General features: G+C 46.6%; 1 protein-coding gene across 2 annotated transcripts; it reads right to left on the reverse strand.

The window, feature by feature from the left end:
- Positions 1-654: 654 nt before the first annotated feature.
- GDNF (glial cell derived neurotrophic factor) lies at positions 655-17,692 on the reverse strand (the record flags this gene model as incomplete). Of its 2 annotated transcripts, none has more annotated exons than XM_080637429.1 (2): positions 655-1,139; positions 17,620-17,692. In XM_080637429.1, the coding sequence occupies 2 exons, from the start codon at positions 17,690-17,692 to the stop codon at positions 655-657; spliced, it is 558 nt and encodes a 185-aa protein (XP_080493555.1). The 2 variants fall into 2 exon arrangements, with proteins under 2 accessions (XP_080493555.1, XP_080493554.1); XM_080637428.1 differs by having other exon boundaries at positions 17,521-17,692.
- Positions 17,693-22,597: the final 4,905 nt, after the last annotated feature.

A 22,597-nucleotide genomic window follows, 5' to 3' on the forward strand; every position in this document is an offset into this window, starting at 1 on the left:
ATAGGTAGCAGAAGAATGAAACCCTTTTGCAAAAACACGAGATGGAAATAATCAAACTTAACCAGTGAGTGGAACTGTTCTGCTTCATATCAGTAATGGCCCTAGAGAACTTGAGCCTTGAAATTTTGATATTTGCCTGATACCATCTTACTTACAATGTTAATCTTATTATAGTTTTGAAGTTGTCCTAAGCGCTTAGGAACCACCCTTCAATGAGCAGTAGCACAATGTGTCTTTCAGTAAAGCTGAGGGCACAGGGGATGAGTAAGGTATTCCTAAACTACTTCTTGGCTAAGCTTCCTGGCACAGATGGTATAGTTACAACACAACACGGTATGGCAGGGTTGTGTTTTTAAGCACATTCCTCATGGATCCGAGTCCCACTGATGGTGGACTGTGTCAAACGGGAAAGGGAGCACACATGCCATCCAGCCGTCAGCATCTCCACCTGAGCTTTTATGTACTTTCCCATAGGACGTCAAAAGCCTCCATCCTCCTATGCCGCCTCTCGCCCTCCCCAGGCTCTCACAACACCTCGTTCTGCATTCTTGGTCCTTTTTTCTGCTCTGAGCAGACATATCCCCAGGAACCTTGGTCCCTATTTTTGCATCATAGCAGGAATGCAAAACAGGTGCTGCCTCTGGCGTGCAGCAGTCAGACACATCCACACCTTTTTGCGGAATGTTTTTTCAGTATGTGGTAAACCAGGTTATCATCCAAAAAGGACAGGTCATCATCAAAGGCTGTGGGTCTGCAACAGGCTTGCTTCACTTTGTCAGTGACTAGTTTCTTCTTTCTGGTTAAGTTTTTTAAAATCTTGTCATAGATGGTCTCAGCTGCATCACAAGATCCACTGCAATACCGAAAAATCAGCTCTTCTTTGGTTTCATATCCCAAATCCAAGTCAGTCACATTTAAATGTATTTCTGTTAAGACACATCCCCGATTTTTTCCCTTTTGACTCCTCCTCCCCTTTTTCCTGGTATTCTCTATGTTTGTGGCTGTGTTTTGCCGGTTTCTCTCCCGCCTATTAAAAATTGGGGTCTGTTTATCCGGTGACCTCCTCAGTCTTTTAATAGTGGCTTGAATAAAGTCCACTACCTCATCAAATTGATCTGGATAATCCTCTGGCATGTTAGCTGTTTGGAAAAAGAGAGAAAAGGTTTTGTCACAAGGCAATTTTCCTTAAGTTAGTCCATTCATGGCTCAAAAACAACAGACACATGCAAGCTGCTCTGCCCATCACTTCGGAGTGCATGCCCAACACCCTCAAAAATCAGGGAGAATTTGGAATGGTTTGGATCATCATGGAAATTCATTTGGAGAAAAATAAATGAGATATGTATGTATCTCCATAGGTGTCTGATGATTCTTGGTAGCACTTCAGCACGTATTTTAACATTGAATGAGCTCTACCAAAATCAAGCAAAGGAAAAGGATGCCATGATACGAATATTAGTCAATGGATGGATGAAACTAGCTTAGAGAGGTTATATAGGCACCAGGCTCTTCCCAGCAAAGTAGCAAAAGGACAAGGTTTCCTTAAAGCAATTTTGTGATTATAAATGTTAACTACTGTATTTTCACACCAGCAGTAGTTAGAATTTCCAAAGACACCTATTGATAATGTTTTGGGGCATGACGGAAAGAGAATTTCCTGGGGTACCAGGCTGAGCTATTAATCCTGGCTGAATGCCTACTTTTTTTACTGCTTCTAGGGGATAGTTATTATCAGGGTTTTTTTAAATTTTCTCGTGGAAGTATATTGTAGCACAAGGTGCTGATTAGACTGACTAGAAATCATTCAGAACAGAATTATTACATTAACTTTCAAAGAAAATGTTATTAATGAATTTTCTTTTTATGAAGTTAAAATACTTGTTTCATTTTTCACTTGATACATACCTTAACAGTGAAAAATTACTCAAGTAAATGAAATGTTTTGATACTAGCAGAATGAACCTCTTCAAGGAGGGTGAAATTCAATGTGTTCTGAAATGTTCAAAGATTCCAGCTTTTCAGCATGGTTTGGAAAAAAAAAATCATGTTTTGAAATCTTTAAACTTCCCATTGACCAAACCCCTCAGCATGATCTACTTAGTGAATACAGTGATTTATGGAGAGTTGGGCTGTTAGAAGTGCGCATGTAGGTGTCCTTATATTGTATTATTAATGATTGTCTCTTAAACACATAAACTACTTTGCAGTATTGAGATTTTCTTTACTCATTCATTGTGCCAAAATCAAGACTTGAGGACTTACTTCCTTTGCAATAAGGTATAAGAGGATGCTTCTTTCTGCACTTAATTCCTAAGTTCCCACCTATGTAACAGACCAGTGTCATGCACCCAGCCCTGCATGTATGGGAGATTCATCTCCAGAAGGACCCCTACAAATATCTCAGAAACTACAAACACTGAGAAAGGTGACACTCAATGCAGTGCATCTGGCCAGGGGTTGGTACCTCCAGCTGAGCCACAAAGGCTCTCACCTGGCCAGGTGCTGAGATAGGAACAGCTCCTTAGGCAAAGACTCAGCATCACATTTCCCTAATGAGCACTGTAACAGACAGGAGCCCTGATGGGAGACGAGGCAGCACAGGTACCCAGCTCACACCTGGTGGCATGGACTCTTTTAACAGGCAGTTAACAGAAGAGAGGAAGAATGAGACAGCTGCTTCCCATTGCCTAGCAAAGGTTCACCTTCATATCTTCAAAAGAAGCACCAAACATAGAGGAGATGGGGCAGTAGGATCTTAACTCAGTGCAAAAACCTGCTAAAACATAGTGCATCTGCACATAAGGAGGAACATGGACTCCTTCCTGAAGCAGCCACATCCTAGAGGCCCCATGCTCCTTAACAAAACAGTGATGGATCAGAAGTACAAGGTTTTCAAGGATGACTCCAGCAAAATAGTATAGACTGGTAAAAGAATAATGAAGGCAGGCAATCTTGTACCTTCACATAATGAGGGTGGCAAACGGTAAGCAGGATCCTATAAACTGTAGAGTTTTGGACTGCAAAAAGTGAATTACACTTTGTTTTACAGACATCTATCCAATTTTGCAGACCAGTGACTGTCAAAAGACATGAAAGAGGGATGACTGCTATCTATACAGCTATATGGAACCTGAACAAAGCAGGACCCTGCAGCCCCATATACCCATGACACCGATGGTAAATGCACCCTTCTTGCACCCCTCCTTACCTGTGTGGCAGGTATCAAAATACACACTACAAGCCACCCCTACTGTAGGGAGGTCACTTGGATAGATGTGTCCATTGGATGCATCATCCAGCTCTGTTTCAGGACAGGCTGGTCTGCCTACACCTTACAAATACTGCCCTACTGAGCAAGGCCCAGGTTGAGGTGATGGGTGGGCTACGTTTCTTAAAAGCAAGAAAGGGTAGACACCTTGCTAGACACAGGCAAACAAGATGACCCACGTGGAGCTGGCATAGTCACCATTGCTGTGGTACAAGTTTGGCCGGGGGAGAGATACAAATGGAGAGGGGTTTGGCAGGAGGCACTGGTTGCTGTTGGACTGGGTGATTTCTGGGTTTCTTGTATGGAAAACTAGGTTTCTTAGCTTATAACCTGATAAGGGAAGAATGTGGCTCTGAGGACATGGCTCTACCTGTGCCATTTTCCACTCTCACCTTCAAATTACCCTTCTCATGCCACTGTGACTACCCCAGCCTACACCTCTGTCATACAATCCAGGCCTAACCCTTGTAGCAACACTGTAACACAATGGCAGGTTGGCTACAGAGAGTGAGCTGGCTACAACCATGTGAGAAACATACTAGGGTTTAGCAGAATTCATGCAATGGTCAACCATCAGGAAGAGGATGGGAGACTACCATGAGGAAACCCAACCTATACATGGAGATTCCTGTCTACAACCTTGAGCCTCATATTGGGCTGCATCACAAGAAGTGGGGCCAGCAGATCAAGGGAGGTGGTTCTCCCCCTTCACTCTGCTCTCATGAGACCCTACCTGCAGTGCTGCATCCAGCTCTGGGGCCCCCAACACAAGAGGGATGTGGACCTGTTGGAGAGAGTCCAGAGGAGGTCATAGAGATGATCAGAGAGCTGGGGCACTTCTCCATGAATACAGGCTGAGAGAGTTGTGGTTGTTCAGCCTGGAGAAGAGAAAGCTGCGTGGAGACCTTAGAGCAGTTTCCACTCTCTAAAGGGGCCTACAAGAAATCTGGAAAGGGACTTTTTGAAAGGGCATGTAGGGATAGGATAAGGGGGAATGGCTGTAAGCTGACAGAGGGGAGATTTGGATTAGACATTAGGAAGAAATTCGTTACTGTGAAGGGAGTGAGGCACTGGCATAGGTCGCCCAGAGAAGCTGTAGATACCCCATTCCTGCAAGTGTTCAAGGCCAGGTTGGATGGGGCTTGGAGTAACCTGGTCTAGTGGAAGGTGTTCCTGCCTACAGCAAGGGGTTTGGAGATAGATAATGTTTAAGGTCCCTTCCAACCCAAGCTATTCTATGATTCTGTGATTCTGATACTTATCTTAAGCCCACTATGCTGCCAGTGCAATGAGGGGAATAAATGTCCCCCACCTATGAAGGGAAAAACAGAACTGTGCTTTACCTGAAGAGATAACAAACCCACTAGTCACATCATATTTAAACTGCTTGCAATTCAGGTGCAAAACTATCACCTACCCCTGTGATAGTGCTATATGAAGGAGTCTACTCTGGTTAAATATTAATCAGACAGTTACAGTATTCAAGCACTGTCCTGCCCAAGCTAAGCCAAGTATGCCTTGGAGGGTAGATAAAGAGGAGGAGAGGCTCACGTTGTGGACTGTGTCCCTTCTCAAAGCCCACACTGACCTCTATCCTGGTTCATGCATGATCACTACCCCAACCTGAACAAGGGAGCTAATGTTGCTGTAAGTGGCCTGTGATATTTAAGTTGGAGGAAACACTATAGAAGAGTTTCTGTGGTCTGTTGCATATGCAAGACTAACCATGCACACTGCTAATGCAGGCATGGGGTATCAACATTACAGAAGGTGGAAGCATTAGGGCAAAAAGCAAATCAAGTAATCAAGCCAACAGTGTATCCAACTAGAGAAGCCTTACCTACACACATGGACTCGCTGCAATCAGAAAATGGGTTAACTGGCAGAATCAGTGGTCCTGCTGATTTCATTGGGCTCTAACAGAAACCATGGAAGAAGCACTCCAAGATGTAAGACGTAACCTGGGATGAGTTGTGTGTGGCTGACAGGTCTAACGGAGCTGGAGACCTCTGCTCAGCTCATCTCCTGTTGCAGCATTAGGCCACTTGGAAGACTCACTGTGAGGGATTGCTGAGGGATGCCAGCACTATGAGTAAAGTGAATGCCAATTTTCTCTCTCCAGGGTGAACTGCAGACTGGAAGATATCCCAAGCAGATATCCAAATCTCTTGAGAGGACTTCTACAGTGACCCCCAATATTTGGAGATTACACCACTGGAGGAGACACAAGCTTTATGAGTTGCATTAGGGAACCTGTAGGAACAGTGAGCACAGAGCTCCACTTGGTGAAATGTGCTGGACCTCTTGATCCTGGTCAGTGTCTGCTCACCTACAACCACACATGCTATTGTTACACAGCTACATGGGTACACCTCATGAACACAATGCCAGCTGCATTACAAGGCTATGAAGTGATCCTTGCAAGCTGCTGTAAGTAACTACCCCTTTGTTGTCATGCGGTAGTGACCCAAACTAGTCATGCAATGATTCTCTTTCAGCAGCTTCTGACTGGACTGTCAATGTACCCCAAGTTTGCTTCCATAAGTTAGCACTATTTGAGGAACACCTCCAGTCCCTGCTATCAGCCAGCCTTTGGCTGGTACAACTCCGAATTATTATACAATCCCACAGAGCCAAGTTTCAACACACATCCGGCAGCATGGGCCTGTGCTCTTAGTACTGCATCAACTGCAGTAGGACCCAGCAATCACTGAAGCATGGACCCAAACAATGAGGCTCATACTGATCATATGTGACTTGGAACTAATTTTCTGATGCTTAACAAAGCATAATCATCAGCATGATTACAAACAGTCACTAAGAGTGGTTCACAGGGGTTTGAGGAGAACCTTGACAGGCAGGAATGAAGTGAGACCTGATTTAGCAGCCTATGCTAAGGTGTCAGTCACAACTCAGTAGGGATATTCAGCTTTCCAATAAGCATTGGTGCAAAGCCTGAGAGCTGGAAACAAATTCTGTAAAAAACTGCTCTAGTAAGATCCTGGGCAACCAAGTAGAAATGTCAGCATTAGCACCTAGTCCAAGGCACTAGAGCTAAGGAAGCTACCACCAGACATCACACATGAATCAGCAGTAAACACTGACCAAGGACAAAAACCATAAAAGGTTAATGGACAGAAGGGAAGGTGGAGAATACTGACAGCAGGACCACCTCATCCTGATGAGTACATCGTAGATGTGCTCAAGGAATGCCGAGACCTCTCTGCATCACAGCAATCACATGCCGACAACTTGTCTGATCTCTGCACTGTGGAAAGTGCTGCTGGGACTGAAGGGGGTGCTGAGCTGAGCTGCATGGCCAGGGAACACCACTTGGACTCATAGCGGCTGCCTTAGCATCAAGTGCCAGTTTGCAACCCTAATGAAGCCACTTGACTGAGAGGTGCTTAGTTACCCCTCTGTCTCCAACACTGTTTAGAGAACGTGTATATCCTCAAATGAAGGTCAACAGCCTGCAGCTTTGCCTTTTTAATACTGTCTGTGCTGACTTGACTGAGCAGCAGACAGAGCTTTCTCGGGGATTTCACATCCTAGGGAAAGCATATATTATTATCCCTTCCTATAACATACACAGATTGCACGTCTGCATATATGTGTTGTATTTATACATACACACATGCAAATATATCTAATTATACATACACATATTTTTTTTCAAAACAAACTAGTTTACTGACAACACTTGCCTTCTGGTGGAAAAGCTGAGAGAACAAACACATGACAGATGCCTGTCACACTGTACAAAGTGCCAGCAGAAAATGTTCAGATACTATGTCAATAAAAGCAGTAAAGATCTCTGAGCAGTAGTCCCTGGTCCCAGCTCCAGTGTGTGAAGGAATTAGAATTTAAAAATCCAAAGCTATCCGGATTAGGACAGGACAGAATGGAACAGAACAGGTTAGGACAGGATGGGATAGCCCACAACAGCATGTACTCAGTTAACTAGGTTAGTGAAGGTTGGCTCACACAATACACCTCAAAGGAGGTGCTTCCCAAGAGAGAGGACCACTTGTCCTTGATATTAAAATCAGTGAACATGGGACCTCAGTGTATCTTGTTCACAGCATGGGAAAAAGGCTCATAGACCTACTGTGGCAGTGTGATGGGTTGAGCCCCACCACTTCGTGGTGCCATGAACACTCACAAGACTGGTGTGAAGTCATGAGGTTTTGTTTGGGTTTCATGTGAAGTTTCTGACAGAGGTTTCCTGACCGTCCAGCTTGCTGGGGAGGTCTCTTGAAAGCAGTCTGTGTGCGGGCACGTGCACACATGTTGCATCACCTCTGCCTAGCACCCCGCTGGCAGGAGTGTGGGGCAGTCAGCGGTGCCTGCAGGAGCTGTGGCCAGCACTTTGTGTTCTGCCCCCACTCATCTTGCTCTCCTACAGCTCCCTTCCATGCTCTTTCTTCCAGTTCTGTGCCAAGGACCTGGCCACCCAGGCAGAAACAGGCAGAGCCTTTTTCTCTGATGGCAACCAGAGGATGAGTCTGCTCTCTAGTGCTGGAATATCAAGAGGGGGGGTTACGGATGGCAGCCCAAGTGGCAATCTGGCTCTGGGCAGCTTCTCTGCCTCCCATGTCCAGCTGAACCAGGGCTCCTGATCTAACAGCAGTTTCTCACATGACCAGAAAACAAATAAAAAAGCAAAGAAAGAAAGAATGAAACATCACAGGACCGGTGCACATGGGAATCCAGAAGAGTGATCAGGCTGGGGGCAGAGCTGGCGAACACCGAATGTCCACAACTCTGGGAGTCAAAAAGAAGAAGAAGACATGATACTCATTTAAAATAATAATTAAAAAAAAAAAAAAAAAAAAAAAATCCCACAAGAATATTTGCATCTTCTGCTTACTGTTTGCAAGCTGTTTGCTTCCTTTCTGAACCTTTAGGGCACACTCAGATCATCAATTTGACACATCCTCTTGGGCTAGGAATGTCCCTCTTGAATGCAAACCGAAATTCTCGCCTCACTGATGCTCTCTGGAACCTGAGGCTTCGACCTGCTGTCCCCAAGCACAGTCGTGTCCCCTGGCACTACAAAAGCTGTCAGTACAGGTGCAGGATCCTGAAGCCAAATACCCATGGCACTCCCCATCAGCCTCTGCTCTCACATAAAACCCTGGAACTCTGCTTTGGGAATGCAAGAAAGCATGCCTTCCTCCCAGCATCTTCCCCACTGCAAACCCCCCAGAGCCTGTCCTTGCATTTCCAATTAATTAAAAGCACCACGTGCCAGCAGGACTGTGATCTGATGCCTGTGCTTTTTAGAAGAATAAATTACACAGTGTTCAGATAGACTTCTACATAAAATAGATCTAAATGAATATCCAAACCAAATTCATCAAATTATCAAGAAAACAGTCTCCATTAAGGAAAAATGGACAATTTATTCCTGTCTGTTCAAATATGATCACAATTACATTTTGTAAAACTATTCCTTTGATTTCACTAGCAACAGATTTATTTTAAAGCCAAACATTCCCCACAGTGACAGTAACCCAGAACGGTGGAGCAAGAAACCTTCAGTTTGTACCTGACCACCAACTGATTTCAGTGGAAACAGATGGATCTTCAGCTTTTGAGAAAAAAATCCAGTTACTCATTTGGTCCCTGGTTATGGACTTAAAAGGCTAACTACAGCCTCTTCTGACCATGCTGTCTATTATGGCTCACAGGAAAAGCTTAAATTCTATTAATTACAAAATAATAATTTTTAGTGGGTTTTCTTTTTTTTTAAAAAAAAATTAAAAAATCTCATAAAACATGATGGTTTGAGTTATTTGAAACTGTGCTTTATAGAATAGGTTTCCATACTGATCTCGGGAAAATATAATCTTTTTTTAACATCACTGCAGCATCATCTGATACTTTGCATGTTCTGAGATAAAATGATGTAATAGAGGTAGCATAAGGCATACTAAAAATGATACTGTTAGATTTTTGTTCTGCATTGTAGCTTTTATGCATGCATTTGTGGCAGCACATAGCTACTACATCAAAACATCAGGCCAAACATTTAATAAAATTACAAGGATATTTCACTTAAGCACAGCTGTCTTTCAAGTAGAGAAAGGTCAGACAAAAGGAGACTCTGGTTTAAAGTACGACTTAAAAGTTCAAGTGGGTTAATCCAGATCTGTGTTAGGATCAAATGGCCCTTTTTCAAAAACAGTTCTGGTACTTTACTCTGCATCCTTCATAACTAAAATATTTTCATTTCCTTTCTTTGCTTGGTATTTTTTAAGTTTCCTCCAAAGCTATGGTCACAAAGATATTTCTTCTTAGATAATTTCTAGTCAGAAATAGACAATTAATGTGCCTCTAACAGTGACTGCAAGAAATCATCCTCATTTTTTTGTTTCTTATGAAAATCACTTTGGTATACCATTTATTCATTATCCTCCATCTCACATCACAAAGAGGTATTTTAGTCTCAGAGTAACCTGTTTGTGGAATTGCAGCCTTAGGTTAAAATTACTAATGTGATGATCATTCTGTTTTGCAAAGTAAAAAAGCACCAACTGTGGTGGGGATAAACCATTTATTTTATTGAAAATGAAATATTTTTCATTAAAACCAAAGCCTATCATGCATGCATCTGAGCAGTGGCAGGTGTTAAAAATAGTTACGCTGAAAGGTTTTCATTATTTAAACAATGAAAATACCACCTCTCTGAGGCATGACTTTGCTTTCATGCCTTGCATGAAAATCTGTGGGGCTAAGAGTGAAATGGAAATCAGTCGGTTGCATCCATTAGGAAATGGAGCATCAAACACACCGGGGTCAGCTCATCTCTAAATGTTTAATACAGTTCTGGTTCATTGCTTCACTCCCTACCTTGCCAGCTCCCAAGACACACTGTGTCCTCCCCTCTGATGCAGACAGCCATGAGAAATGGAGCCTCTCACCAGTGTCACTTGTCTCTCATCAAGGTAAAGTGCTAAGTAACCTGGAGGATGACTTCAGAGCCACTCACACCAGTCAGGTACGATAAGACAGCACTGGAAAAAGGCACAGAGTTAACCTTCCTTGTGTGTTTGCTCATGATGGAGCAGCCAGATTTTTTATTTGTACCTCACTAGCTAACTCTGTTGCTTCCTATGTGTTGGTCATAAAGGCAAATCTGCAGAGTACTTTGTATTTTCACAGTGCCTTTCTTGGCAGTGTCTCCCTTGCATCCTTTGCCTGCCTTCTCACAGGTATGAAACACTGGTTCCCATCAGGACAAGAAAGGGGAGAAACAACAGGACCATCCAATTGCTGCCAGCTGGGGGAACTCCCTGAGAGCAGGGAGAAACAGCAAGCTCAAATGAACTGGGTGAAGTAAAGGAAACTGCCTTGCAAGCTGACCAGTCAACAAGAGTTTCTTGTTCTTCACCTTGTCTAGGTGGGGCTGTTCACAATCTTCTGCCTGATTTTGGGCTAGCGCTGGCGCCAGGCCTCTCCTATGGCCTCTCTGATGTGGGCAGAGGAGTGTCTCATCTAGCAGTCATGCAGCAAAAGCATCACAGGAGAATGTGGTCTTGCCTCTGATATGGAGCTTTGAAAAACCATCTCTCAGTCACTGAGCAGCAGACAGCTTTTCAACAGTAGCAGACAGCTTTTCAGCAGTGAGACAACTCTGCAGCAGCCTGTCCACACTACAGCCTTATCTTAGAGGGCTGAGTGGGTACTGGAGCATCCACAAAGCAGTCTCTGGATTTGTGGAAGTTATGGCATGGAGTGTAAAAAGGGAAAAAAGAAAAAGTGACAGTGCCCTGCCTGAAACTATTGATGGAGCTGGAGCCAAACTTGGGCAAGTCACGTACCTGCTTGCTGTCTCTTGTACCCCTCCAAATCCATACCATGCTGAATAAATATCCAGCTTCCCAGTAAATCCTGGGTTTATGCTTCATATTTGGTTCTGTATGAACCCTGCAAGAGTCTAAAATGAATATGTATGAGTGGGGCCCAAAAGCTGTGGCCTCTATCAGCAAGAACACATATAGCCAACTAACAGGCACAGCAGTGAGACTTTAATGGAGGAAATACTGTTGATAATAAGAATAAATTCTCTTTAGCATGCCTGATGCAGAAGTGACCCAGACCAGCCTTCACATGACATCAGTAAAACCCCACATTGCTCACCCAGCCCCACTTTAGTGCCGGCTCACTGAATAGGAACAGCATTCCTAAATAAGTAACAGCAACTGTTCCCAGACTGTCTGCTCTCTTACATCTCCTGTTGGGTTCATCATCATCTCCTGTTGAGTTTTGGGGCTGCTCCCAAGGAACAAGCACAGGGGGTAAAGCAGCAGGAAGGGGCCCTATCCCAGTCTGTTCCCTAGGGCCAGTAAAGCAGAGCTGTCCAGACAAAACCATAGCTGCTGTCCTTCCTGTAGCCATCTTTGCTGCTGTCAGATTTTGATCTGACCTATAAATAATACATGTTCCTCCCCTGTTGCTTTTCTCTAACTGCATTTCAATGTGTTTACAGTGGGAAAATTTTTAATATTGCAGTTTGGAAACTGTTATCATAATAACCAGTCTCTAGCTCTAGGGCAGGTGCTGTGTCCTGCGCTGCAGAATATTTCATCTTGGGATGTGTAGGCCATGGCCTGCCAGGGAGCACTGGTGTGTGCTCAGAAGAGCAAGCTCCTTCCTAGCCACTACACTGGATCCACTCCTCTCTGTCACAAACTTCCCAAGTAATGGCTGGTTTTGCCAAAGAAATCTTACATGCTTGGAATAGGAGCAGAGGTAGTCCAGATGTTTGTATATAGCTTGTTAGTTAAAGCTTGTAGCTGGATTCAAACAGCTTGCCTCTAAAAGCATGGCCAACTGAGTTTCGGCATACTGCTCTAACACTGCTTGGCCCCGATACAGGAAAACAACTATTTTGATTTCAGTGTTTGCTTCTTCTGAAGACTATTCCTGTTCAATAATGATTAAAGCATGAGTACAAGTCCCACTGACTTCAAAGTAGTATACCTGCAGGTTTCAGTTTGAGCATTGTACCAATACATACACCCTAAATATCTGCTAAGTCATACACTGTGGCATTACTCCTTAAAAAGAATGTTGATATTTGAAATGCTTCAAATAATTTTCTGTCCTTGATCTTAAAAACAGACATACTCTAAAGTATATTTTGTGTCTGATGTCCATCCCTTATCATCTGCAGTTGTGGGGGATGGGACTTGATGACCCCAATGGCTTCTCTCAGACTCTGCAACTAAATATTTAAGGGTTACTTTATGCAGTCCTAATCAGGAACAGTATAATTTACTAAGCCATTACAACCTATCAGTCTGAGGATCCTTTCATAGAATATAAATAATGCCTCCCCTGTCAATTCATCAATAGTCACCACACAGCTGGATTCTTCAGCCTTTCCAGAAGGGTTTTGCAGCTTGTCATCTGCAGACTCTGAACATGGGGATTTCTAAAATACATTGACGAGGCTTAAGAAAGGTGACCAAGAAAAGCATGTTTGGGTATGTTATCTAGCAACCCACACCTGCAAAACATCTAAAAGAATCTACACTTCCACTGGTAAATTTTAAGGCATCTGAATTGAAAGACAGCAAAGACATAAAACTTTAAACAAAGGGTAACTCTTATAATGAAGAAAAATGAAAAAAACTACCTCTCCCCCTCAAAAAAAAACCAAACAAAAAAACCCAACCCAAACCATATTCTCTTGCATTTCAGTCCTCTGCTCCTTTAGTCCCAGAATACCTTTCATAGGAGCATATTCATAGAATCATAGAATTAGAATCACAGAATGGTTTGGGTTGGAAGGGACCTTAAAGCTCATCTAGCTCCAATCCTCCTGCCATGCGCATGGATACATTCCACTAAACCAAGTTGCTCAAAGCCTCATATAAACTGGTCTTGAATGCTTCCAGGAATGGGTCATCCATAACTTCTTGAGAAAACCTGTTCCAGTGCCTCACAATGAAGAATTTTCATGCATATTCAGTGCTCATACTTGAGACTGTGGAGGAATCAGCTACACGCATCCAGATTTAACCAGATGGTTTTTTTCTGTTTCTAGAATTTTTGCCATAAATGGACAAACTTGAATGCTTAAGATTTCTAAATGCCAAGATAACCTAAGCATGCCCGTACAAACAAACTTCACTACACTTACGCTGGCCCAGGGACCCAGGCACATAGATCAGACACCACCTAGACACACCGGCTGTACTGGATACACACAGAGTGAATGATGCAGTGTGGCACCTGCTCAGTATGGCTGACACCTCTCCAATATGCTGGATTTACTGTGCATGGACAGGTTACCTCTGTAGCTCTGTAGTCTTTGACTAGAGCACATATGCCACGCCGTATGTGTGTTGTGCAGGAAAGACTGACAGGAACATCAGAGTTCCGGTTCGTAACACTGAATGTGGCTAATCAATATTGTAAGAAAGGAAATACATTCAGTTGGAAATCTAATTTAATACTGGTTTTGCCCTACAATATCACTGTTTATTCTAGATACTTTCGATATTCGTTGGATAATGTTGCAGCTAAACAAAGTAACTCAACATTAAACAACCCTTAGCATGAGTATGAAAAATATTTTAACAGAGTTGTAACACACATGTACCATGGTGTGTTACAGCATAACAAACACGCTAAAGGTACTTCACCTCACATGTTACAAGGCAAAAAAAAAACTTTTCCTCCTATGCGGAGGGAAAAGGACATGGTGAGATTTTTCATTTAATTCTACATCCTTACCACTAAAGATTACTTACTAAGGATGACCACTTGATCAAGAGATTATACATCATATACTGGATCTTAGGATACTCCAGCCCTTACATACATGTTGAATACGGCCATAAAGCAGCAAGCAGTTACAAAATGTATTTGCTGGGAACTGTGTATAAGTCAAACCACGTGTTTGGCTCCCTCTGCACTGTCATTCTTCCGAAGCTGCTGACTGACCTTTTAGTTTATAATAACGTAGTTTATATTTGTTCTGTTTGCAGTTACTATTTAAGCTAATTGTATCATTCCCCAGCAGTTCTGTAGTATGAGAGAAACGAAGAATGGGTTTTCTAACCTTACAATCTCTATGGCTGCTCTTCTTTGTGTGAAATAAGCTATCCCATGACCACTGATGTCTAAAACACCTATGAACACTGGATTAATCTTAAATGCACTGTATTTATGGAAGATAGTCTCATTCCAGCCTCCAGTCTACTAAAAAATGCAGAAGACTGCAATTGCCAGCACCCCTTCTGCCATCTCTGATTACTGCCCTGAACAGCAAAGGTCAGCACATTACACATGATAAGCCTGGGAGGTTAGGACATTGCCTGTAGGCTGGAACGAAGGAAGGTTTCAGGCCAATCTGAAAGGGATGAGGTAGCATCAGATAACCTCAGAGCACTTTGCAGAGGAAGCAGTCCCATCAAATTAGAACACAAAAAGGTGTCAAGGGCCTGGGAAAACAGATCTGTGCTCCAGCAAAGTGTCTGGCCTGCCCTTAGGAGCAGGACTTGATCACACAACCCTAATAACCCCTGCTGCACATGGGTATGGAAGACTCAACCTCTCTGGAGTAAGAGCAATGAACATGTTGGAGCACAACCACTATTCCCCACCCAGCCTGCATGGGGATCACTTTAAGGAAGAGCAGTGCACTCCTTTTTGATCAGACACAGCACCCAGTTGTGCTTCGCACCTACACACTGCCCTGTGCCAACATGGGCACTGCCAGTGCTCCACTGCTGTGTGAGCTGTCTCCTTCAAAGGCACTCTTTGAAGCAACTGACCAAAAGTATCCACAGAGATATTAATACATGGCAGGTCCACCAACAGACAAACCAGGGAGCTGCAAGCATGCCTGCATGCTTGTGGCATACTGCTGTATGCTTGTAAAAGAAACCTTGTAGAGAACAGAGAAGTCTACATGGTATAGATGTGACTCCTCCTCTATAGACCATTACACATCTTTTGTGTGCTGAAGAGCATGTGTCACCAAATGGTAAGTGGAGAGAAACAAATATGTCAAAGACACTGATGGTGATGACTTAACCAAAATGCTGCTTAAACAGAAAGGCAGTGATGTGCCTGCGTAGAATCAACTTCATGGGCTTTGTATGCAGATAGCTCTTCAAAATCAATTGAAAACAGTGCAAAAGTGGATCAAAGTATTTAGCTGCATTCTTACAGCCACTTTTCTGCTGGTTCCCCCTGACTCTTCTGACTTTGCAATGTAGTGGAGAGAAGAGTTTCTGACTTTTGGCTATGGGTGCTGTGTAAACTGTGCAAAGACCAGAGAAACTCCCTGGATTTTTCCCAATCTCTGTTCTGAAGAGTAGTACTGCTTACTTTCCCCTTGCAGCCAGGCCCATCTATTTGTGACCTACAGAGTTCAGAGACTGAGACCAAACTATCTCAAATAACTATCCTGGGTGATAACCCTGGACCCAGCTCTTCTTGGCAAAGTCTATGTCCGTACCCTGGAAACAGAGATATGTTGAAGAGAATGTCTGTTGATACTATCATAGCTCAGGTAAAACACAGGTTGTCTTTCTTCCCACTTCTTGTTTACCCAATTTATAAGAAAAAAAAAAAAAAAAAGGGCAATCTAGAGAAGTTTTGGACACTAGCAACAGAAAACTGCTACGGGGGCCTGTCCCCTTGGCCTGCTGTGGAAAAACTATCACACCAAGAACTGTATTTCCAGAAGTTTCAAGATAAAAGCAGGCATAGTACAAATACTATCACCCTGAGAAGATGGAGCATTAATGCTCTCCCACTATGTAGCTCTACTAGAGCTACAAACTGACTGGTGCCACTTCCCCCCTAATGTTCTTCTTGGTACCAGCACTGCAGCAAGGGGACCAGCTGTGAAGGTGGACCAGGCCATGACCTGAAAAGCTGATCACTGCCTCTTGTAGGACAGTACTTATCCCACCACACAGCTTCCCGCAGAGAAGATGATCATGTGTGATGCCCCCACAGCCCTGGCAAGCTGGAGCCCTGTGAGGCAGCACTTTTGGCCAATCTCCCTGTATGGAGGGGATGAAAGGATATCAGGGGCTGCCAGTCTGCAAGCTGCAGGAGTCTAGGCTTGGATGTGCAGAGTCAGCAGTCTCAGCAAGATTCCAGCACAGAAACACAAGAAAGAAAAGACAGAAGATTCAATGGGAAAGGACATAGATGTGTGTGCAGAAAGGAAGATGGGTATTGGGGAGGGGATAAAAGAGGAGTCATGGCACACAATTCCCTGCTCAGTGCCTCCGTGCTGCGTTAGCCTGGCTATCCCAGGGAAACGAGAATGGGGCTGTCCATGGCTGGAGCTGAGGCAGGCGCAGGGGAAGGATATGCCTCCAGAAAAGGAGATAAAAATGAATCCCAGTTACTGGACACTGTCTGCATCCTGCAATGACCTAAACAGAGAGAGCTGAGCAAGGGCAAGGGAGCAACCTCCAAGCTATGCCAGTGCCTTTGCTAAGTGGACATCTTTACGATTCATGTGAGTATTTTATCACTTCTAACTGAGTCATATTAACTTTCACTTTAAAAAGCCGCCAGAGTTAGCATACACTCACATACCACTGTGAAAAAACTGTATCTGCTATTGTAGGAGACCTATTATTAGCAAGGTATTATTATTATCTGTCATTTGGATTATAAGCTGTTTTACTGTGAGCCAGTTCATGCGGATTGCTCTGCATCAAGTTCCTAACCCTGCCACTGCCACTCTTCTGTAAATTTCCATGTGGACACACTAATTTTGGGATCAGAATCCAAGGAGGATTTAATGAAACTCAGCAGCACTTCGGGATGTGTACGGTGTCTCCCATCATGGAGCCCAATCTTCATCAGGACTTGCGCCCACTACAGGCAGTGAATAATTTCATTGGCAGGTTTGAAGCAGCAGGGAAGGAGTTCCAGTGCCTGCACTGTGATCTGTATGTACCTGATCCTCCTCTCAGCTCCTCCGCACACAGCTAACTTTACCTTCTCTCCAGGTTTTTCAACCAAAGTAATCTTATGACTGTCAGGAAGATAGTGCTGGTGGTGAGGCAATTGCCAATCCTGAGCTTTGAAGGATGACTGGGTTTAGAGCTGCTGGAGCCAGACCAGAGCCAGTGACACTGCCTGGGGAAGAAATGGAGGCAGAAAACATGGGGGGGTCCTTTCCTCACCCTGATGCCTAAATAAAGGGAAGCAGGTTTAGCAAGACAGACATAGTGGCTACAAAGGGAAATGTTTCTTACAGTCACTGTGCACAGCATAGGGAGGCAGCAGGCTGATGGGGGAGAGATCGTCTTCAGGCCCCTCTACCACTGAAGGGGGCCCCTTGAGAGGCGTCTTACCGGTGGGCAGGGGCGAGGTGGAGACCGTGTTGAGCAGCACCACACAGACAGCCACAACATCCCATAACTTCATCTTAGATCTCCTTCCAACACGGGCCCCTGGCAGAAAGGAGGGGCAGGGTTAATCCTCAGCTGCTGTGCTCCCAAGTACTGCTCTCTGCCTGCCAGTCCCAGGACAAAGCTGGGCAGCCTTGCACTCCAGATCAGCCAGATGCACCCTGGCCAGGCCCAGGGACAGAGCAGAGGAAACAACCTGCCCCCAGCCTCTCACCTCATTGCCTTCCAGAACAAGGGAGGTGAGAGGTGTGGGAGAGGAAGGCCAGAGTGGCTTCCAGCCCCTCCAAGCCCAGGCTAGCTGCTCTGGGGGATGCAGGCAGGCAGGCTGCAGCAGCCTGTGCCCACGGACGTGGGGGTGTAACCATGTCTCTGTGGTGGCAGCCAGGTCACCTTGTGCTTGACTCCCCCAGCACCCGGGCCAGGCCAAGGTGGACCAGGCTGGTCGAGGGTGCAGACCTGCACAGATTTGTTGCACTACAGGCAAACCTGCCTTTCCTTTTCTGTCTCTTCTTTCCCCTCTCCCTTTCCTTTTTTTTTTTTCTCCTCTCTTTCCTTTTCCATTTCCTCATTTTTTTTTAGCTCTTTCCCCTTTCCCATCCCCTTCCCAGTTCTTTCTTTCCTTTCCTTTTTTTTTTTCTCTCATTTCCTTTTTCCTCTTTCATCCTCATTTGTCACTGTTTTTTTCCTACCTTCTTCCCTTTTCACTTCCTTTCTCCTTTCTCGTTCTTTCCTTTTCCCATACGCTTCACATTTCCCTTTCCCCTTGTTCCTTTGTTCTTTCAATTTTGTCTTTCCTTTTCCTTTTCCTCTTTGTTTCCATCTCCATTTCCTTTCATTTCCCTCTCCTTTCCCTTTCCATCTCGAGTCCCTCTTTCTTGTTTCCCCCTCTTCTTCGTTTCCTTCTTCCTTACTTTTCTTTCTTTCCCCTTTCCTCTCTTTTCCCTTTTCCTTTCTCTCTCCTCCTCTCTCCCTTCTCTCCTCCCTTCTTCTTCCATTTCTCTCCTCTCCTCCTCGCCCCGCCGTCGCCCCGCTCGCAGTCCTCCGCCCGATGCCCCCCGCCGAGGATGGCAGCTGCCCCTACCCCGGTCCAGACCGGCCCGGTTCAGCCCAGCCCGGCCGGTGTTATGGAGCAGTGTCCCTGTCCCGGGTCCCAGGCAACGCTCGGAGAGCGGCTGCCTCCCGGGTCCCCGCCGGCCTCTGTCCTCGCACCTCGCCGCGCCCTGGGGTGCCCTGTGCCCCGGTGGGTGCCCAGTGCCCCGGCCCGCCCTCCCCGCCGCGGCCCCCTCCTCGCCCTCACCTCTGAGCTGGTCTCGTCGGACCCGAGATGGACATTAACGCCGGGGAGCCGAGCGGCCGGACGGGTGGTGCATGTGGGCCAGGTCGGGGGCCGAGCGCCGGGATCCTCTTTGTGCGGAGGGTTTGGGGGGGATCGGTATGAAGGAGGGGGGCAAGGTCGCAAGTGTGGATGGAGGAAAAGGGGAGCCGCCAGCACAAGCCCCGCGCCCTCCCCGCCGCCACAGGTGCTGTGGCCACAGCAGGAGCGGCTCCTCGCGGGTCTCTGCCTGCTCCGATCCCGCAGCCGCGCTCAGCAGCGGCGGGAGCGGCCCGAGCCGCGGGGAGCGCCGCCTGGCAGCGGGAGCTGGCTGTGGGTGCTGCTCTTGGGACCCTGCCTGGAAATCTGAGAAAGACACTCCATCAACAACTGTGGGGAGTCAGATGAAGACATCAGGGCTCCTGTAACGCCAGCTGGTCCAGCACCGCGGGGAGCCGCACACCGCTCAGACACGCACGCAACGGCGGGAAGGAGAAAAAAAAGAGGGAAAAAAATACCCCCAAAGAGAACACAAAAAACCAAATCACGAAAGACCCCACCTCAGCTAAGGAGGGGAAAAAAAAAAAATCTAATCACCCCCCGCGGTCTGGTGGGAGAAGCAGAGGCCGGCACTGGGATTTGTAGAGCTCGTAGCAGCAGCAGCACTGGCGGCGACGGCGAGGCTTCTTCCTCCGAATCGGGGGTCCCGTCGCAGCGAAAGATTAGATCCAAGTGGGGAGCGCGGCGGGACGCCGGGCCGGTGCCGGGGAGCGCCCGCTCAGCTGCTCCGGCCAGGCTCCCCGGGCGCCGGCGGGTTCGGTGATGGGGCGCGGGGCTGGGCGAGGCGCGGAGGGCACCGCTCCCGCGGGCTGAGGGGAGCGCGGAGCCGGACGCACGGACGCGGGGGCTTTGCCAAGGCGACTCGGCGCTGCAGATGGATTTATAGGGCCTTTTGGCAGTGACGCGCCCTCCGCTGATTCGCTTTCAGACCCAAACACACGCTGGCCCCCCGCACCGGACCCCGCGGAGCCTCCAAATATCTCCCGGCTGAAGTCACCGGCCCGACATACCGTGAGCTGCGCGTCCGCCGGCGCAGCCCCGCGGCGGCGGGGCCGGGCCGGGGTAACCCAACACCCCTCCCTGCCCACCGCCGCTCCGCCGCGCACGGACGGGAGGACGGGCTGACGGACCGACGGGCGGACGGCGGCGGGGAGGCCTCCCGTCCCCACTCCCCCTCGCCTCTCGCCGGCCGCAGGTGCCGCCGCGGGTCCCCTCCGCGCAGCAAGACCCCTGCGCGGGGCGCGGCGATTTGACCCGGCGGAGGCTGCTGCGAAGCTGCTGTAAACAGTCTCGGCTTTCAGCCGTGCGCCGTGTATTTATGACTCACCCAGTTGTCCGGAGGTATGAAGTCCTCATGTCGCCGGTGCTATGAAATTAGCGCGGCGCACACCGGGCCCTGCGCAGATGCTGCCTTTTTAAAAAAATATTTATTTATTTTATTATACATATGTTGCTTTTGGGTGTTTTTTGGGGGTTTGGCGCTGTGGTCTGGGATGGAGCAGTGAAACCCGCAGGAGAGCAGCTCGCTGCGGAGAGCGCCGTGCCGGTACTACGCCGAGCTGCAGGGACTGAGAGAGCGGCTCTGTGCACGGCCGGTCCGGCGCCAGACCTGACCCAAAAGTTGTAACCTGGCTGCGGGTTTGTTTCCGTACTCCCCCCCACAGCCTGGTGTGTATATGTGTGTGGTTACGGCAGTGCACTCACACGTCCCTCTCTCCCGGGAAACGCGAGCAGCTCCCGCAGCCCGTGATGACCGCCGCGGGCGCGGCTGCCTGCTGTGGGGTCTGGCAGGCGGGCAGAGGGGGCCGCGCCGAGCCTCACTCCTCCCGGACACCGCCAGCGTCACCCTAGGCTGCCTTTCCGTGGCTGCCTCTCCTGGGCCACTTCCTCTGCTGTATACCCCTTTCCCATTCCCTTTCCCGTTCCCATTCCATTTCCTTTCTCCATTTGCCTCTTTCCCATTCCCTTTTCTTTTCACTTTCTCTTTTCTCTTTTCCCCTTTCCCTTTTCGTTTTTCCCATTCTGTTTCCCTTTTCCCGTTTCTCTTTCCCTTTCCCTTTTCTCCTTTCCCTTTCCCCTTTCACTTTCTCTTTCCCCTTTCCCCTTTTCCTTTTCCCTTTCTTTTTCCCTTTCCCTCTGTCTCTCGCTCTGTCCCTTCCTTTTCCTTCTCTTTCTCCCTCTCCCTCTCTGTTTCCTTCTGCTTTCCTTTCCCCATCTCCTTCCTACTGTCCCATTCCCCTGTGTATGTCCCACACAGCCCAGGCCCCGCAGGGACAAAGTGCAGGAGGCAGGTGGCACCAGCTCCCTCTGCCTGTCCTGCACAGCCCTTGGATAGGAAGTAGGATGAGGACCTCAGGTGTGGATTTGAGTGCCAGGTGTGGATTTGAGCGCCAGGTGTGTGCACATCAACAATGTTTGTTTACTCTTCTTCATCAGTGTGAAACATGCAGAATCGTCCAAGCACCCAGTTCCAGAGATCTCAGGCCAAGGGCTGTAGGTTTGTAGAGAGGATCACAGTCATCTCACTGAGTGTAATGGGAGTGAGGCTCAATCCCTGAACACAGTCAGGGTAATGAAGGTTTTTAAGATGTATTTATTGGATATTTTGAGGGGTCTGGTAATGTAATCTGAACAGGCTGCAAGAACAAATATTTCTGCAGGAGGCATCTTCTAAATTCCGATTGGATGACAAGACGGAGTGATGGACATGTACTTCCTTGTGAAGCCCGTTGGACAGCATGGTTTTTCCATTGCCACAGTCATCTGCCTGCTGAGGGGAAATTTCATAACTATCTTCTACTAAAGGGGGTATTTGTGATGAAGGGTCAGCCTTCCTTAGTAATGTGTCCTGCTGTCTACAGGAGCCACAGATTTGCGACTCAGAAATAATGTCTAAATAAATTATTTATTTATTTATTTTATAATTTCAGGCTATTTATTTTCCTAATGTTTCCTGTGACATTTGAAGAAAGGCTGAATTGCACAAAAGATCTATCAGAAGAACAGCAGAGCAAAATACTCCCCCAATGTTTCTCCCATTACAAATTTGAAACAGCGTTTTACATCAGTAGTTGCCTCAAAGTCATCTTAACTTTTTTTCAGTACAAACAACCTATTGATAGGCACCTGGAATAAAAGTTTCTGAAGTGCAGCCTCTTCACAGACAGCAACAAATGGGTGGAACAGTGACAGAACAATCTGTTAAAAATGGTATTCCTACAGTAAAGACATAAGCATCTGATAAATGCATCTGTTTATATATCTGAGCACGCCAGAAGGGGACAGGAGAAGGCATTACAAGAAACACTGGTTGGTTTGGCTCAGTGACACCATTCATGTTGTGCTATTTCTGCCATAAAGTTATTTACACGTGGTTGTGAGATGCATGATGGATGCAAGCGCTATATGCACCAAGTGCTGTATGCACCAAATACCCTATGCACAAAAAGTCCTTCCCAGCTCCCAGCCTGAATAGAGCAAGCAGAAAGGTTAGAGAAATGGATGCAGTGTGGAGTCTCTGTTAGAGGGCAGGGACTGAGACACATTAAA

The sequence above is a fragment of the Psittacula echo genome, assembly GCF_963264785.1.
Source record: "Psittacula echo genome assembly, chromosome: Z".
Lineage (NCBI taxonomy): Eukaryota > Metazoa > Chordata > Aves > Psittaciformes > Psittacidae > Psittacula > Psittacula echo.